At 36.5% G+C, this 19,855-nt stretch overlaps 2 protein-coding genes and 1 long non-coding RNA gene across 3 annotated transcripts in view; 2 read left to right on the top strand and 1 right to left on the bottom strand.

Moving 5' to 3' along the window:
- LOC138356125 (uncharacterized) overlaps window positions 1-19,855 on the top strand; it is a 60,929-nt gene that overhangs the window by 25,408 nt on the left and 15,666 nt on the right. The window lies entirely within an intron of this gene.
- Window positions 219-11,243, top strand: LOC123775241 (WD40 domain-containing protein denticleless). Its single transcript, XM_069311870.1, is given in 9 exon segments — window positions 219-345; window positions 1,391-1,642; window positions 2,249-2,440; window positions 3,471-3,575; window positions 4,214-4,337; window positions 4,603-4,808; window positions 5,893-6,095; window positions 9,608-10,412; window positions 10,415-11,243. Coding segments are annotated over 9 exon segments (2,352 nt in total). The 5' UTR covers window positions 219-269; the 3' UTR covers window positions 10,804-11,243.
- Window positions 12,698-19,842, bottom strand: LOC138356123 (vacuolar protein sorting-associated protein 26C-like). The gene is made up of 6 exons (XM_069311871.1): window positions 19,705-19,842; window positions 18,904-19,137; window positions 17,378-17,536; window positions 16,532-16,628; window positions 15,420-15,545; window positions 12,698-14,883 (listed from the first exon to the last, which is right to left on the bottom strand). The coding sequence occupies exons 1-6, from the start codon at window positions 19,777-19,779 to the stop codon at window positions 14,801-14,803; spliced, it is 774 nt and encodes a 257-aa protein (XP_069167972.1). The 5' UTR covers window positions 19,780-19,842; the 3' UTR covers window positions 12,698-14,800.

The following is a 19,855-nucleotide window of genomic DNA, read 5'->3' on the forward strand; positions in this document are numbered from 1 at the left end:
AGTATATATAATTCGTGTGTGTTTTTAGATACACAATACTTTCTTTTTTAAAGAAAATATTTAATCCCTTAAATAACTCTTTTTCTTTTAATTCTTCAATTATTCAAATCAAATTTCAATACATATACTAACATGATAAAATTGAATTATTTTATTAAAAAGAATTTTCATAAAGTAACAATAAATAGAGTATATTCATTATTAAAAAAATGTTTTCATTGAGTAATGAAAGTGAAGGTTCCCGCGAAATATGCCCCGAGTTTGTTTACATGTTGGAGACGATGCCTGGAGCACCTCGGCCTCATCTTGTTAGTGAACTCTGTGATAGGACCATTAGAGGCCTCTGTGAGTACCCTCAACACGACGCCTCGATTCTATATGTTGCCTTGGTAAATGATGATAGAAATTGTGGGTGAAGTCTCTGATTGGGAATGAAATAAAGTTTTCGACACTCTGATGGTCTCCTACATGGTCCTTTTAATGTTTGCATTTTAACGTGGGTTCTAAATAAATCATTTCTTCACGGGCATTCCCAAGATAATATGAAGTTTATTAACTACTCTCGTGCTTAGAAAGTTTTATGAATTACTTTGAATTGTAAGTGTTTTGAAAGACCAGGTTCCTCAAATTGCTATGGCGGTACCATCGCCCACTTCAAGCACCAAGATGAAGTTTTTGTCTAATGTAAGCTGATTTATGGAATAAATTACTGGGTCACATAATAGACCTGGGTTCACAGGATTGTTTCAAGCGTAGGTTAGACTTTACAAATTGCTGGCTTCCTATCCCCTTTGAGACAGCTAGGGAGGTAGTGGTCCTCGGGTAAATATATAAATGTGTTTAGGTGGATATAAATAGGAGCTACCTCTATATATATATCATATATTAAGTGGTCATGTTTGTCCTGGTTTATTGGTGAAATTAAACTACATATTGTACATGTCTCGCATAATCTTAACACTTTAAACATTTGGCATCTTAAAAACTTTCACCACTTCCACTTTTTTGTTTGTTTTGTTCATGTAAGTATTGTACTGTACACGTACTTCCCACACATTCCACATAACCATACAAATCTGTGTTTATTTCTTGTAAAGCACAAGACCAACTGTCGTTCAAAGGGGGAAAAGTTCAGGCAGAAGGGTCCCTGACCATATTTTCCCACCCCTCTGAATTAGTTTTGAATTACAAATATATAAAGACAATATAGGAAGTGTTTGAGCAGTATAAAAGTAGAAATGGCACCTGCATAGCAGAACATATTATAAAACAGTACAGAAATTACTGTGTCAATTATTCTGGATGCTCCATTACATTATGTATTTTGTATTACTTTTGGGAATCCTTATACAAAGCATATCAATATTAATTTGTATTATTTCCATTACAGATCCTGGCCAAGTAAAGAAAGCACAGAAGAGCTTGTTTGCCTGGAGTTTCAAGTGCTACCGTGATGACGAATATGAGGGCATTGCTGTCGAACTTGAAGAAAACGTTCCCCAGTCTGGAGTGGAACCACCAATATATGCATGTAAATTTGGTGAAGGAAAAAATTATGGACATATACTTGTGCTAGCAAATGAAGATGGTCAAATAGGTCTACGAGATACGCGACTAGTTGGCAGTGTGTCACCAGTGGAAGGTATATTACAGAGTTAATATTGATGTCATTGTTGATGAACTACTGCACAGTATGAGATATGAGAACAAACACCAGTAAAAATTTAATGTGTAATAAATTATTAGGAACCTAAATGTTTATATGGAATCAATTCTAGTTGGACTCTTTTTAAGTTAGCTCTTTCGTTTTTGTTTTCTTGACTAAATCCCACTATCACTCATATCAACCCACCCACTATGTCCACCCACCATCACCCATATGCCTTCTGTCCCACTTGCCAACCCCTTACCCACACCCCACCCTCCAGTCCACCCACACTTCCCTCTTTTCCTCTGTGTACTGTGTTTGCATTTTCACAAAATGTACATAGTACGAGTAAGTTGCACTTTTATTTTTAAGAATGCCATATTCATGAGATTATTTGTATCGAGCTATGCCTGGCACAGGGATTGAATATCACCTTTGATTAGTTGTCATTTAAATATCTGATTAAAATATGCTTCTGAAGTTTGATAAAATTATGCTTCTCATGTTTGATAAAATATGTTACTCAAGTTTAAAAACAAAACATAGCTGTTGGACCACAGTCTTTTCCTTTAGTTGTAGCTTATTCTTTCAATGTTTCAGGTCAGCAGATCCATCAGAATGCCATCTTTGATGTGTGTTGGGTGCCAGGGTCTGCTGAGCTGGTATCCGTGTCTGGGGATCAGTGTGTGTCTATTTTGGCAGTACGGGAAGATGGCACTCTGGACGTGACTCTGTCATTGTTGGGGCACACTAGATCCGTCAAGACTGTTCATGTAAACCCGTATGACCCATGTTAGTATTGCTTTTATCGTGTGTTTACTCTCACATACTTTACAGCATTTAGGTACTTTAGATTCGTTGCAAATTTCAGATATTTTCCATCTGTATGTATATACTGTATCCCATTTGGACATATATTCCTATTATAGAGCAAGTTATTTAATAAAGAAAATCTGCATTATATTCCAATACTGGATTATTTTTGAGACATTCATTTTGCCATTTTCTTCCTATCTCCATCTTCTTCTTGTGTCCCATTTTTATAATGTGAAACATTTTCAGCTTTTATCAACTCTCAATGCACATCTGCCTATTTTTTAAGGTTATCTGTCAATTATAAATCACACCAGCTTCCAATGATCTTGCCTGTATTGGGTAATGAAACTAGGTTCAAATGTCTGCCAAGTTAAAGCCTATTCTGCATGTGTGACATCAATGAGCATTTGTCAACAAGACATTGTAATACCTTGGGCAAATCATAATTTGGTAAGTGCTATATTACTAAAAAGTGAAGTGCTTTCAGGCTGTAGGCTGTCTATTAGACTCGAAGTAAGAAAATGTGGTCATATGTCTTATGATGTTTACATTCACTCCTGCTTATGATATCGGCACTACAGACAGGTGGTAACATGAAAATTAATTGCAATTAATTGATTCCCATCACTTGCCCGTGGCAGGAAATACTGCATTTATTTGTTATCTTTGAAAATGAGAACCTAGTTGGTTTGTCAGATAAATTAATATACATTCAGTACAGTATTATCATTATTGGCTGTTATATTAAGCATGCAAGAAAATTATAGAAATTAATTTTATGTCCTGATAAAGATATTAATAGTTGAGCTGAAAGTCACAAGAGTTGGGGGCCTGGCTCTTGGCACTTAATGTTTTGTGTTTGTTAACACTATAACCTGATATGACCAAAGCACTGTATATCTATCCTAACATGTTGCAAAATTGGGAAACTAATCAGTTACTCTTTTTAGCAGTATACCTTTAAAATATATGAATATTTACTTCAGTTTCTTTTCTAATGCTCCAGGTGTGATAGCAACAGGAGCACGTGATGGCAGTGTAATTATCTGGGACAAGCGTTGTAAGCCACACCACAAAGCTGATGAGATAGCCCCAGCTCACTCCAATCTTGGCAAGTTTTGTATTTTGTTTTCAGAATTGTATATATTAGATAATCCTTATTGTAAATTAAGTTATTGTCCTCTATTCTTTTTTGAGAGGCTTCCTGTAGCTTACATGCTATTTATTAGAACCAAGCTTTGAGATGTGTACCAGGCCTAATGAGATTCATATTGACCTACCAGAGCCACGACCAGAATCTGGCTTTCTCTATGGTGAGGGTAACTTGTGGATCAGAGATGAATTTGAGACCCAAAAAATACCCACCAAAAAGATAGGTGGGTAGGATAGGAAAGGAAGGTCTAATAGTGTCTATGGATGAGTGAAGCCTACCTCTTTATGCCCCACCTATTAGCCTTGTTGTATGGTTTGCATTATAATTTAATTATTCTGAGTGATTACACTCCAGTGATGGCATAGTAACAAATGTCTAATTGTGTTTTGATTTGCCTGGTCTTCAGTGGGACTAGGAACCCGCTCAACCAAAAAGTGAATAAAACTCACAAACTGTTCACCAAGTCAAAGGGAACCCAGTGCTCATATTTAGTGATTAATAAATATATTATCTTGTGGATGCTAATGTTATTGATTGACTATATTATTCCTCATGTTGAATTTTTATTGTTATCTCTTCCAATTTCTCTGCAACAGGCAAAACCATAGCATCACCCAGTGTTCGCAAAGCAGCTATGGCCAGCTCGTCATTAAACAACAGTGTAACGGGTGTTGTGTTCCAGCAGCAGCATGTTGTTATCTCATCTGGAGCCTCAGATGGGTAAGGAGATAGTATTTGTTTTTTAAGCTGGAGTATTTGGATGGCAAGGGTAAATAGGGTGGAAGTGTTCATATGCCATCGTTCCCTGCGCCTCTCTGAGGGAATGAGGTAAGACTTGTGGTCTCTGGTAGGTAAAAAGAACTTTGCAACTGATAACACTCAAGTAGCATGGCACTTAATCAGTATGATAGCTTCAGGAAGCCTCCAGGGCTCACTTAGAAATTGGCATTTCATTACAATTAACGTTTTTTTTTTTTTTTTACAGGCTCATAAAACTGTGGGACCTCCGCAAGACTCATGGTGGTGGAAAACGTGAACCCCAGTGTCAAAACATTCTGGAACACACTGGCCGCTCATCGCATAGGGGCTTCACATCCTTATCTGTTTCACCATCTCGCGATGTTTTATACACATCTTGCATGGATAACACAATCTATGCCTATCACCTTGCAAATCCCACTCCTAAACCAGGTATGTTTCATGTGAATATCCACAAAATGACTAAATTATACTATTACATTTACATTTTAAAGGTCTCTGTGAGTGTTGTTAATCCTGGGGCTCTCAACCTTTGCTGGTATGAGAGAAGGACAATGAAATGATTGATGTCATTTTAAGTATGAGTGAATAATTTGCAGTAATGTGTGCCTGGTAGAAAACCTATCAACAAAATGTATTTTAGCAGCATATGACTTTGTCATAAGTAGTTTGTGAGGATACTTCTCTTTTGATTCACAAACAAATTAGTAAACAGAGATAGAAGAAAGAAGCAATGAATTAAAATGTTAGATAATATATTTTTAAGAAGTCTGCAAATTGAATTATTGTATACTGTACATGGAGTAAGTAGGTGGATATAGTCAATATTATGGATTTTTGCATATATGTATAGCATTATGAGAAGGGTGCCATGGAAGTAATAGGCGAGACAAGTACATAGTGTGTTACCTGCAAATATTTACTTGTGGCCAGTTTCAAGATGGGACAGGCTTTTTTTTGGGGGGGTTATCTTGAGGTTATCTTGAGATGATTTCGGGGCTTTTTTTTAGTGTCCCCGCGGCCCGGTCCTCGACCAGGCCTCCACCCCCAGGAAGCAGCCCGTGACAGCTGACTAACACCCAGGTACCTATTTTACTGCTAGGTAACAGGGGCATAGGGTGAAAGAAACTCTGCCCAATGTTTCTCGCCGGCGCCTGGGATCGAACCCAGGACCACAGGATCACAAGTCCAGCGTGCTGTCCGCTCGGCCGACCGGCTCCCGTATGGGGGGTGATGTTTTGATCATTAAAGCTGATCTGGCATGTTTAGCGGGGAATGTCTTGATGTTTTTCTGTCATGGCCAGTTTCTCAGGAAGGTTTGGAGAGGGACATTAGAATCAGAAATAAAATAACAAAGATGCTTGAGCTCTAAATGATATACTGATGTGACTTACCAACAGTGTGCAATTTAACATTTATTAAACATCCCACATGTTAATAATGTCATGGAAGACTTAGGTCATCCAGTCCTCTTACTGATTAACTTTGTAATTAATAATTCATATCTTGCCCACAGTTGCTGAATACACAGGTCATGTAAATCTGACGTACTTTGTGAAGTCTTGTATCAGTCCGTGTGGTTCTTATCTGCTGAGTGGCTCCAGTGACAATTGTGCATATATATGGCTGACTGACAGTCCAGGGCAGCCTATAGCAAGACTTGGAGGACACTTTGCAGAGGTCACTTCTGTGGGCTGGTGCCCGGTTGATGACGAAAAGGTAAATTTGTCTAGGTGCTACCCAGATTCTTTACACTGTACCTGCAGTTAATTGTATTACCTCTTTTTGAGTCTTAAAGCTACTATATATTTAACACTTTCTGCGGATGAGGACTCCGCCCGAAGTCCTGTTTCGCCTCACCGCTTCCGCATGGTGGACATAAATTTATGTCCTCTTTTAAAATATTTGTATAAAATTCAATTTTAATCCGATTTACTTTGGGTTTGTTTCAAACTGCGCGCCATGAGGCTCTCTTTCTCACCACTAGGCTGCATGGTACAATAAGTTCATGAAAGGTGTGGACCACTTCGATCAAATGGTATTACCATTTTACCCGGAAAACTCACAAGTGGACCTAAAAGATAACGTTTTATTTCCTGCAAATGGCTTTGCATAATGCCTTTGTTTTGTACAAATACAACACAACTGATCAAAAAAAGCTAACATTGCTACAGTTCCACGAGGTGGCAAATTGGGCCCTATTGTGCTGGGACCCGGAAGATTGGCCTCAAACAGCAACAGTATCTCAACACTTGTGGCACGCTCCAGACATAAATGATGACACAGGTCCTGCCTATGCTGACGCCATGCAAACTCCTGGACCATCTGGTGTGAGGCGGCCCTTGTTCACTTCAACACCTCAAGCTGAAGCAGCAACCGAATCAGAACCCGAGATGTCTGGCACACTGCCATTTGACGAGACGGTTTTGTCAGATGACTCTGACTCAAATGTTGAACCTCCAGCGTTCAGTTGATTCTGAAAATCGCATTAACTACAAACTGAAACGAGTATTTTGATACCAGAATGAACACTGTATCATATAAACTGCCATAAGTAGACTCGAACCATCATAGATTTTTTTTTGGGTGTAGCGTGTGTCTGCATGAGTGTCCCAAACGGGTTGCAGATGGGTGACTTTAGCCGTTTATACTGGTAATGTATTTTGTATTTTGATACCAGAATGAACACTGTATCACATAAACTGCCATAAGTAGACTCGAACCTTCATAGATTTTTTTTTGGGTGTAGCGTGTGTCTGCATGAGTGTCCCAAACGGGTTGCAGGTGGGTGATTTTAGCCGTTTATACTGGTAATGCTTCCCCCATATCATGTATTATATGCATATGTCTGTTTAGGGAATTTTATTCCGATCAATGTACAATAAAAAATAACTGTGTGCAACAAGTATAAACTTGACAAACATAACAAAAGTAAAAACATTTCGTGTGTGTTTGACACTCACTGATATGTTCCAGCGTTGTTTTATATTTGGCGCTATTCTATCTTACGCTTTGTTGATCTTTTTTACCTACGGGCTCATAGAACATTCTATTGCGAACACATTGACACAAAAATGAATGATGTACATAGAATAATAATGTCAGGAGAGTGAAATAAGTATAAACTTTCAAAGCGCCGTATCGCACAAGTGTCGTCCCGTCACCGATACCGGGTAACAATTTCACCACTTCCCACACTCTTGCTGGTGGGCTGCAATCATTATTCTACGTTTATATTCATATCACCGTGTTGGGAATTTCATTGCGAGTCCATTGATACCAAAATTAACGCTGTAGGACAAGTGTGGAGGTGATAACAATCCCAAGAGTAAAAACATTTTGTTGCTGTTGGGCGTTCACGGCGAGTCATCTTCGTAGTTATTTATTTGGTGCTGGTATCCCTATACGTTTCGTGACTTTTTTTTCTGATGTTCTTCCAGCGAATTTTAATGCGAACACGTTGGTACCAAAATGAAATACGTAGCTCGAGAACTAAGGTAAGGAGAGTAAAAAGAGTATACACATTTTTGTTTTTGCGCTTACGCGGCAAAAACGCCGCGCGCACATACCGCTTTTTTTTTACCATCCCAGGGGGCGCGAAAGTGTTAATAAAACAGTCAGATGGCTACTCAAGTTAAGCATTTTTATATTGCCATCATCATCCCCTCTTCTTTCCTAATGGGGAGCATCCATACACGTGTGTCTAATTGCGTTAACTGTAATCAAGGCTTTCATTCTCTAACTTGCTTGCACAAATTCTTTTGTCTGCTAGAGCAAAAACATCATCTGCATAAAACATATTTAATATGTGTTTATTCTTGTCATACTCTCTTTGATATCCCTCTCATGACTCCACCCACATGATCATCAAATAACCATCGAGACATTAGTCTTGACTCCTAAAATTGCTGATAAATCGGTTATTACACTGATTCTTCGAATGTATAAATTAAAACTTAAGACTGCTTTTGTCATTATATGAGAACCCAAATTGAAAGGTGTGCCTCATTCCAGTGATGGCACTAGGTAAATGTAGGTGCCTTGTTTTTATTCTGAAACATTTTTGTTAATTTCTTTGTGCACTTGGGTAGCATTGTATCTTGCTATAATAATAATTACTGTTATTATTACCCTGTTTCCCACTAGTCAGGTGGAGAAATGCCAACCCCCAAAAAAATGGGGAGAGTAATATAGTAGAAAAGTCATATATTTTACAAAGTAATCTCATCCACTGCTTCATCGGGCCAGGTGTACAATGCTCATCATGAGTTGTCATATACACAACAAACAAGTACATTCACACACTACTTACAAGCTGCTGCCACCCAGTCATCCTCCTTATTATATACTGTGTGCTGCTCATACTCAATATTTCCTCACACACTCATATGTTCACCCCTCATATTAATTATAATACTGTATATATATTTATATGAATTAAGTCATGGGTCAAGTTAAGTTTTGTAGCTTATCTGGGTTTTGTCTCTTCATGCAATCTCACTTCCTCTCTCAGATTCGTAGTTTTGATAATTGTTAGTGCCCAATGCTTGAATCATCTGTTTTTCAATGTAAGAACAGTCAGATATACAGAAGATACTTCAAACTTGCCAGTCTTAAAATTTAGTGTTCATATCTGGGCCTCGTAGCCTGGTGGATAGCGTGCAGGACTCGTAATTCTGTGGCGCGGGTTCGATTCCCGCACGAGGCAGAAACAAATGGGCAAAATTTCTTTCACTCTGAATGCCCCTGTTACCTAGCAGTAAATAGGTACCTGGGTGTTAGTCAGCTGTCACGGGCTGCTTCCTGGGGGTGGAGGCCTGGTCGAGGACCGGGCCGCGGGGACACTAAAAAGCCCCGAAATCATCTCAAGATAACCTCAAGATAACAAGATATATCCACACAGATGAATGCATACCTTTTATATTAGTGACAGAAACCCTTCTATTCAGTGATGTGCAACATAAAATAGTTGTTTACATTGATGTACAGCTTTGAGCACCTTAGTTTTATGGTAGAATATAAAGTAAAGAGCAACAGAATAAACACTGAAATATTAAATTGCAAGAGTATTTAAGATTAAATTAAATCATGAGAGATGTAGTTATAAGAACGTTTCTAACAAAGGTGAATGGTTAAGAAAATTTCTTGGAGTTTTAAGAGATATCTTGCACAGAGATGGCACTGTTGATGCCTTGGTGATATTTTAATAATTAGTATTTTTGTTTTTTTAGGTAGTAACTTGTGCAGATGACATGAAACTCCGCATCTTTCGGCGAAAAAATGTTGACTTGGATGACTTTGATGAAAAAATAAATATTCGTGGCATATCTGAGCCATACATTATAAAAGAACACAATAGTGAATGTGCAACTGATAACAAGACTGCAATATATTTGGGGAATAAAGAAAGAACAGTTTCTGAATCCCATGAACCACTCCCTTCTCTGCCTGTCACTCCAAGTACATCAAGAACAAGAGCCTCTCTTGCTGCAACACCAAATACCAGAAAAAGAGAAGTGCAGTGCAATGCAGATTCCCCTCAAACTCATCCCAGTACACCACGACAACAAACTCCTCGACGTAAGCAAGGAACTAAAGGCAGAGCCACACCTTGCACACCCAAGACAAGTGATAGAAATACTCTACTGACTTGGCTTGCAACTGCTAAAACTCCAGGTTCTCAAGATTCTGCAAGTACTTCTGGTATAACAGTAGTAAGTGATAGCAAAAAGGCTAGCCTTAAACGTAAACTTACAGATATCATTGGTGAAGATCAGGAAAATATACAAGATGAAGTCAAACCTAAGTCCCCTAATTCTCCTAAAAAGAGTATTTTAGGTATATTACCTTCTGTGAACAATTCATTATCCCCTCAGCCAAGTGTCGCTAAGATGCTCAAATATGGAGATGATGTGGGTTCTAGTATTTTACAAAAATGCAAAGAAAAAGGTGAAGGGGTCACAGAAATGACAGAGTGCATGAAACCTATTGAAGCACTTGGAGTTGGATTTAGAAAGCCTGTCACAAATGTAGCATCTAAACTTATGGAGAAAGTGGACATTACATAGAAAGCAAAGAAAATTTACATAAGGATAGCACCCTTACACAGCTACCAGAACCATATATCAATGTGCAAACCATTTCTTCCAAGACCTCATTTCGAATTGGAAACCTCTCCTCTCCAACTGCAAACTTACCAAATTACATTGTAGACGGGTTGTCCCCTCACAACCGACCTGAAACTAGAGTGCAGAAAAAGCGCAATACTGACTGGCTCACCTCTTTCAGTCACCAAAGGAAATTGAAATTCACAAGAACTCCAGACAAAGTAATCAGAAACATAGTGCCTTCAGGGTCATCAGGCCCACACAAACAGAAAGACAGAAAGATACTCAAGATAAAACAGAAGAAATCTGCTGCACCATAACAAAAAGTCACACACAGTAATTTAAGATAATATATACCAAAGGATCCGAGTCGGTGTAGTTGTAGTTATCTGCTCAGTCATAGTCATTCTAGAGTGTAACTGATATCTGTAATTTACAAACTGACTCTAATTTTTATTATACTGTACTGTCTGATTTTTAATATTTTATTTATTGTGTATACAGTAATATACTTAAGTACCATTTAGGAGAAATAAAAACTAAGTTCATCTTTTGAATTCATAAGATAGAAGAGTTCATTATATCTTTATAAACAGAAATTTGAGTGAATTTTCATCAATAGTGCATTTTAATACCTTACTCTTTAGTATTCAAATGTGAAAAAATGAATTTATTTAATAATAGGGGTATTTGAAATTTAGATTTTGTTTTAGTGAATATTTCTCTTTTTGGTATCTATTTTTAATGAATTTTAATTAAATTAATTTTTTTAATATCCTTTACTTTTTTTTATATGATCATGATATTTTTATCATCACCCGGATTGTAATTCCACTGACCACCACAATTAAGGGGGTACAATCAGTCTCATATTTCCTGCATTATTGGATGGGGCCCCATGGACCCATCTCACTAAAAGCAAATATCACTTCTACCACACACTAGTAATCACAGCAGCAACCCACCACCTTATAAGACCAGGTGTACGGAGTTCATGAATTTTTATATAGGGGTGTATGGAGGCAGGTATACTGTACATTACATTTACTCTCCATTATTGTATGTTTTGCTCTTCTAGTGACCTCGATTTGCATTACAAAGTTGCATTTAAGATGGTTATCTTTGCTCGATCTTCCTAACTAACTCTCCATCATTTGTTACTTTACCATGGTACTTCCCATCTCTCTTATCCCTGTTGAATGTCCTGACTTCCAGGACGAGCGTGTCTTGCTTTCCGACCGTCCCTCGCGGTCACTTGTCCCTCGATAGAATTCTTGGTGAATCAGATACTTTTGATATCGTTCGCCTTATGCATTTCTTTTCTCTTACTGGCATCCTTAGTGATATTTAGCGCCCTCTGATTATTCCGCACATTTGATGGTGCTACGTAGCCTTCCCAGTTTGGTGCCTTCTTTGATACTTCCCATATCTCTTCCTTTTTTCCATTTATTGTGTCCCAATTTACCAGTTATATTTCTTATTTTTCTTTAATTCTAGTTTTTCGGTCTAGAGAGAGACTTTCTCCAATTCCCCAAGTCACTGACCCGTGTCTGATGTGTTGCTCCTCTATTCTCCAGAGCACTATATTTAGTTTCTACAATGTTAGCGTGTCCATTTGATACTTTCCCACTATAGATTGTACATGTGTTTGTTTTCGTTGCTCTGTTGTCTGAAATCCTCACTGTTCCCTTTCATAGTGCAGCATAACTATGAAAAAAAAATAGTTAAAGTAGAGAAATGAACAATATGAGATGCATTTGTGGTGTTAAGAGGATTGTGAGTAATAACAAAAATACAGAGGGTCAAAAATCAGTAAATGATAAGAATGAGGGGAGGGTATCAAGATGGTTTAGTCATATCAAATGAATGGATGGTAGTGGTAATGTGTATTCAGGTAAAACAAAGTAGAAGAGGAAGGCAGACATAATGAGCAAGTAAGCAGAAATGTTTGGTTGTGTGATGATGTGCTAAATGTGAATGTATGGAGGGTGTCATTTTTAAGTACAGTATTTTTTAAACTTGTTTCCTACACTGCTCCAGTTTTTCTTCCTAGATAATGCCTCCCCACCTCATTATTTGTTTTCCAATATAATGATAAATGTACAGTATCATAAACTTGTATTGTCTTTAACAGTAAACAAATTAATTTGAAATGTATGCAGTTAAACAACCTCATACACACGTACTCATAATTAAGGAAATAAATTCATAATCTTAATATCAATAGTATTTAATAAGTTGTAAATGTCTATAATATTGTTTTAAAGAATATAGGTTCTAATCAATACAGTTCATCATATATAAAATAATTGAACAACATTTGTGTTCTTACAAATTCATAAGCAGATTAGAAATACTGTACAATATTGATAAATTAGTTTGTTAAACAAATTCAGTATATCACAGATACATGTAATAACAGCACAATCATGTACACGAGAACCAAATCTCTGTATTAGCTCTGGCAAACTTTAAATCCAATATACTTCAATATAAACTTATTTTTGACTGAAAAAATCAATCTAAATCAAATAATTATACATCTACCTCATATAGATTGTGCACACTCTGCTTGCACAAGTTTTTCATAAATTCCTAGTAATTATGTCCATAGATGTACATGTAATGTCATTAACCTAAAATTGTCAGAAAGTTTTTCAAATTTATTTTTCATTAATTAATGAAAACACCAGAAATGTAACTTGTTACCTTGGAATGTTTTTTATTCTTGAGGATTGGGATACATTGCAAGAGGGATAAAGTGATGTGGGTCATATTGACTCACAAACAGGAAACACAAATCCCCAAAGTATGCATTTATATACTGTACTGTATATATAATGTTTCTTGGGGACAGGAAGCCTCTGTGTATGTGTATATATATAATTTTATCGAGGTCAAATTACTGACGTTCCTCAGGATGCAACCTCTCAACAGCTGACTAACTCTTGGGTACCTATTTACTGCTAGATGAACAGAGGTATCAGGTGCAAGAAAAACATGCCCAGAGGTATCAACTTGCCTGGAAATTTAACGAGTTCAGTCGATTATGAGCCAACATAATCGACTGAAAGGTGAACAGAGACATTAGGCGAAAGGAAACTTGCCGGACTGTTTCTCTCCTGCCCAGCAATTATACATTAAGAGGAATAAGTGAGAAAAGAAATGGAAATGGTGAATGTTTTAAAAACAAAATTTGATGTCCACATTTATGTAAGTCAAAGCTAAAAGTACTGTATGTGGTTTCCCATTGTCAAAAACAGAAAGCCAAGCCTGCATGGCTTATCAAGACCAATGACTAATCTTCCAAGATTTAACCCATATCAATCTCTTAACTCCCTGGTACTTATTTACAACTAGGTGAATAGTGGTATCAGGTTCAAGGAAAAACTAAGCCCTGAGGTATCAACCTCAGCACAAATCCAGTTAATTATGAGCCAACTGCACTGAGAAATTGATGTGATTTATATCATCAATAATACATAATTTAAACATAAGGATTACATGGCAGTGTGTGAATGATGAAAAGGTAAAGCCTAATTAGGTGTGCTTGTGGAAAGCTGCATAGTTAAGTAAGGAAGAGCTGCTCAAGCTTACCATGTTGAGCAAATGAATTACATGAGCAAGTAGTGAAGAAAGTGTATACTGTACTTATATACCATTGTTAAGAGCATGAGGCCTATTAAGCATTTTTAGAGGCATCCACTATCCATGAGCAAGGCTGTTCATGCAGTCACCTAATGGGGCTTAACCTGACTGACCAGGTAACACATACGTAAGTCACTGTGCAATGTATTCAAGTAAATTTGAGGAAATGAAGACTAAGATGCTGGACAGACACAATGAAGATTAAGTGTGACTAGAACATATGTTTTAGGAAACAAGACTGGAGTAAAGGTACTGCATTGTAGTGTGTGTTAATAATTGACATATTTGTACATGTCAACTCTGAAGTGTGTTAATGTGATGGTGTAGGCGCCCTATAATGCTGTTGAGTACAAACAGCATGTTTAAAAAGTGAGCGTAATTTTGTATACCATTAGCTTTCTTTTCCTATACTGTTCTATCTTTTCCAGACAAATTCTTCCCATTCCACAAAGGTAGAAAACAGATTATGATACTATAATGAATACTGTATGTACATTTTCTAAATTTTCAATTTAAATTGAAAGTGTGATTTCGTGGCATTACTCACAGCTGAGGCAGCAACTTGGATATCTCTAGGGATACATAGACATTGCAGTCTTATCAATTACATATGTGAATGATCAACTGTGAAACCCAAGACACTCATCTCTGTCTGATAGTCCTTAAAATTTAACTGCGTATGAGCTTGATTGGAAATGTCTCTACAACTAAATGATCGTTGTCAAAGATTATCACTATGTTCAGCTCAAATTCTGTAAAAGAAACAAAAAACAAAAAATTAATAACAGATATAGAAAGTAACAGTTAAGACCAGTGACTTAGATATAAAGAATGACATTCATTACAATACTGTACGTACTTTAAACCAGCGGTCGCCAACCTTACGGACCACTAAATTCATACTTTTAAATCCCGCGGACCATTAATATGATCCCATGAACGACTAATAGGGACTTATTTCCAACCGTCATTTTTGTTAAGGCAATTATGTACTTGCTTTTGCATATTTTCACGCATTCTTTGAATATATTCAAGTGGTTTCCTAGCTAAATCTGGGTGCAATTCAAATCGTGTATAAAATAAAAATAATTGTAAGGAGTTATGAGGTCACAATGTGGTATTAGAGAACACACCTGAACTTGGGTAAATATCACACTACTGAAAATGTAAAATTGTTATTGAGCTACAAATGGATACAGTATTATGTACATATACAATTTAAGGATTTTGTTTGGCCATTTTTGGTTCTAAAAACTAATCATTGTCTTAAGAACATCTGACAACTCACCAATTTTAAAGCTTGGAGCCACAGTAGTGCTGCAGGTGAACAAACGAGGAAACACCATATAAATTGGAATAGCAATGCATCGGCACACATCACCCTCTCCAATTTGTATATTCTGAATCTCGGATGCTAGAAAGAATTACATTAATTATATTAATATTACTACTTATTTTAGTAGACTAAGCTGTTAAATACTCTAAACTCTACTTTGCCAGCAATTACTTGTCATAATTCTATAATTGAATCTGAAAGTCAAACATTATATCCAACAATCTGGCAATACAACAATTACATGGTGGTTTTCGAATTACAGTACCAGAAATACAGTGTACATGAGAGGCTTTATTTTAAACAACTATTATTAATTATTTACTATTGTTGGGTTCATTCTCAACTCACAATCAGAAATCTCGGATTCAAATCCCAGACAGGACTGAAGTGGTTGGGCATATTTCCTATCACCTAATGCCTCTGTTCACCAAGCAGTAAATAGGTGCGTGAGAGTTAGTCAGCTTGTTGTGGGGTTACATCCTGAAGAGGGTCAGTAGCTCCACCTTGGAAAGATCTCTATATAAGCCTAAGGTTATATATATGCACAGGCTGCCTGTCCTAGACAAAATGAATTATCATTGTTAAGCCATGATTTTCCCAAAATGCAACAACAGTACCATAAATTAATCTATGGATTGTCTTCCTAAAAAGTCTTATACAGTACTGTATTTATAAAGCAAATTTATAAATAAATTAAAAAAAAAATTATATGTCTTGTGCATACTGTGGTTATGACTACTGATAACTACTGCATAATGCCACTTCCCCTATTTATCAGTATTAATGCCAATCACAATAGAGCTTTAAGTCACAGCTACAAAATACAGAGAAGCCTCTTAGTCAACAGAATCCAAGGCCACAATTACCTATAAAGTTCATTGTGGTCTAGTACTTAATGAATGTGTCGTGGAGGGCCTAGTATGCGAATTTGATTCCATAAACTTGGAACCTGGACACAATGATTCAAAGATTTTCTCAGCAGATATATCAATATTGTGATTTTTATTGTGCAGAACCCAAATGTTCAATGTCCCATGTTCACATTAAAACAAGAGGCAACTCACCCTCTCTGGTGTGGCCTTCTGCAGAGCCACATGTCTCCACACGTACCAGCTGAAGCTCTATGCTGCTGATGCCCCTTTCACACTCACACACTGTCACCTGCAACCCAAACACCAAAAATCAGGTGTACTCTATATATAAAAAAATATTAACAAAAAAGCATTACCAATGTGAGTTAAAGTACTACATAATAAATTTGCATCTACAATGCAAAACAAGACACCTGCTAAAGCTACCAGAACATGTAAAGCTAATCCTTACCTCTATTCCTTTGGTAATCTTTAAATAATATGTTGTATTTGTTGCCGAATATGATGTACAAAGTTGGTCCACTGCCAATACAATATATATTGTATTTACATGCACAAAATCACATGCTTTTCCCCACACAATCACTTATATATTACTTTCAATAAATGTACAGTATGATGATATACCTGAATTGTTTCATGCACAAAATATCTTGTGAATTAGCTGCACCTTGTACACCGACAAATATGGTAGCTAAGAAACATTTACTTAGCTAACATCTCAAATATTTTCCAATAAACTAGCTGATATGCTCATGGCATGAAATAAGTGACTAGTTATCTATCTTATTGGATTCATCATCATAATGGTAATGTACATAAAAAGTGGCTATAACTACAGTTTGCTTATTTGTGTGAAATAAAACTATGATTATGATCAAATTATGATAAAACAGCTAGTGGCTCTTGAAGGATGCAGAATACTAGAAAAAATAATAACAATTATATTGTAACAGTTCTATACTAAATTCCCTTACAGTACCTTAATTAGCAAAACTGCATATATAACTTCATAACTGCATAAACTTCAATAACCACCTCTCCAGTTATTGGTTTTGAAAGTGGGAACACAGAAGTGTCCAGATGACCCCTGACCAAAAATTGTGGGATGCGTGCACGATCACGAACATTTTGTAATGTTTCAGGGCGTATTTCAAAATTAACTATTTTCTGCTCTTCATTGTCTCCTGAACCAGGCTGAAAATGTGAAAAGTTGTTTTAAATCTTTACACTAGTTAACATAGCAGATCAAAGGCTACCAATTTGTGTTTTGGTCCTTAACTGAAAAGTTTTAAATTAATTTATACTGTATAAATGTAATACTTTATCAGTAGTACTTGATACGAACACAGAAGCCAAATACCATAAATTGCATTCTCATCTGTATGAACTAAAGAGGACTGGGCCCAATTTGTACTATGTGAAGTTTTGTACAATCCAGACTCAGAAATAGTACCTTAATTTGTAAACACTTAATGAATGAGAAAATGAAAGACACTACTTTGGTAATAAATACATAAGCAAATAATAAGCCTCTAAATTATTGTGACCAATTAAAAGTTCTAAAACTGAATTCTCTAGAATGCAGGTGAGAGAGATATATAATAATTTACATATGGAAAATATTAGAGGGACTGGCTCTAAATTTGCCCACAGGAATAACAGCACAAGAAAACCAGTAGGCATGGCAGGGTGTGCAAAATGGCCCCATTGAAATGCAGAGGCACAATAAGTACACTGAGAAAGAACTTGATCAATATCGAAGGCTTTTCACTACTCTCCTGCTACACATAAGGGGTATAGCGGACCAGTGCCAGCCTGTCATAATGTTTAAGAGAGAACTTGATAAACACTTCCAAAGATACCTGATCAATCAGGTTGTGATTCATACGTCAGGCTGTGAGCAGCCATATCCAACAGCCTGGTTAACTAGACAACCAACCAGGCCTGGTTGTAGACTGGACTGTAGGGGCCTTGATCCCCAGAACCACCACAAGGTAGATAGGTATGTAGCTTCAAAATGATCTGAACAAAATAAGTGGAGCAACATATGGCATATGAAATTCAATGTGAATAAATACCATGTTTTGGAATAGAAAATCTATTCCGACCTCCTAATGTGGGCTAACTAAACACAGCTGACGAAGAAATATAAAAAAATTCACTTTCGCAAACAGTGGTAGATGGTTGGAAAAATTAAGAGAAGGTGGTGGAAGCCAAAATCATCAGTAGTTTCAAAGCGATATATGACAAAGAGTACTGGGAAGATGGGGCACCACGAGCATTGCTCTCAACCTGTAACTACACTTTGGTAATTACAGTACTTGGGTAAATACAGTAGTAAAAAAACCTTCACTATCTTGACAGACAAAAAATTATGTCACATAATTACAGTACATATGAAATATACATTCAAGTTTAAAAGTACACAAAATGCAATTGAATATAAACTACGTACACAACAGAGATTAACTAAAGTATCATGTACAACATATTTAGTAAGACACTGGATTTAATACATTCTCCAACATCAGTTAAGTACTATACAAAAAAACAACACTTACTCTATACTCAACAATAAACTCCTGCATTTTAGTAACATCCTTTGCCAAGAGGCTACGCTTGATGTCACACCTTAGTGAGTACTGAACTGTGATGTACACCCCATGGTAAGTTTCATACAGAGTCTTGGAAGAGTTACGTGGGACAAGGGCAAGTTCGAATGGAATTTCCGTTTGCCCTGAGGGTATCTTGCCTGATTTAGCAACCTCCACTGATTGGTTTATCAGAGAGATAGGCTGAAACACAATTATCAAAACATATTAAACTGTGCTAATTAATAATTTATATTGAAACCTACAAATGTCAACACTTTATATCTATAGGAACAATACAATCATTATTATGCAAAATACTGTAATGCATGATATAGGACATCCTATAAACTTAAGCACTATTTTCAGTTTCCCATTTGGTCTACAGCAATCCTAATACATTTTAAATTTATAATGAAAACAAGATAGAAATATCTCTTAATAAGCATCATTGATATAATGTATACACAAAATATAATATACAGTACATAATAGAATAAAAATGTCCAAAATATAAAGTACCATATGTCATTTCCCTGGTACAGTACTGGAATACACTTCGTAATAATAATATAAAATTCTCCACCCAATAAACAAACAGAATCGCTTTTAATGAATTTAATGAACTAATCACCCTTGAGAAATAAAATACATGATCATAACTGCTTTAAATTAAAATTACAAGCAATGCTGTCCCATAACACAATGTACTGTACTGTACTTTGGAGAGAGAACTTTTTTGTTTAAATATATAACACCATATTTTTGTACCTTGGAGGAATTAACAATTGATTCGATCAGTCCTGCACTTCTGGGAGACAACTGCACACTAGCGACGCCATCCATAGTCAGGGTGATGCCATCGTGTCTTGCATCAGATCGACTGTCTAACACTAACACTCCACTAACAGTTTCCTGCAAA

The sequence above is a fragment of the Procambarus clarkii genome, chromosome 70, assembly GCF_040958095.1.
Source record: "Procambarus clarkii isolate CNS0578487 chromosome 70, FALCON_Pclarkii_2.0, whole genome shotgun sequence".
Lineage (NCBI taxonomy): Eukaryota > Metazoa > Arthropoda > Malacostraca > Decapoda > Cambaridae > Procambarus > Procambarus clarkii.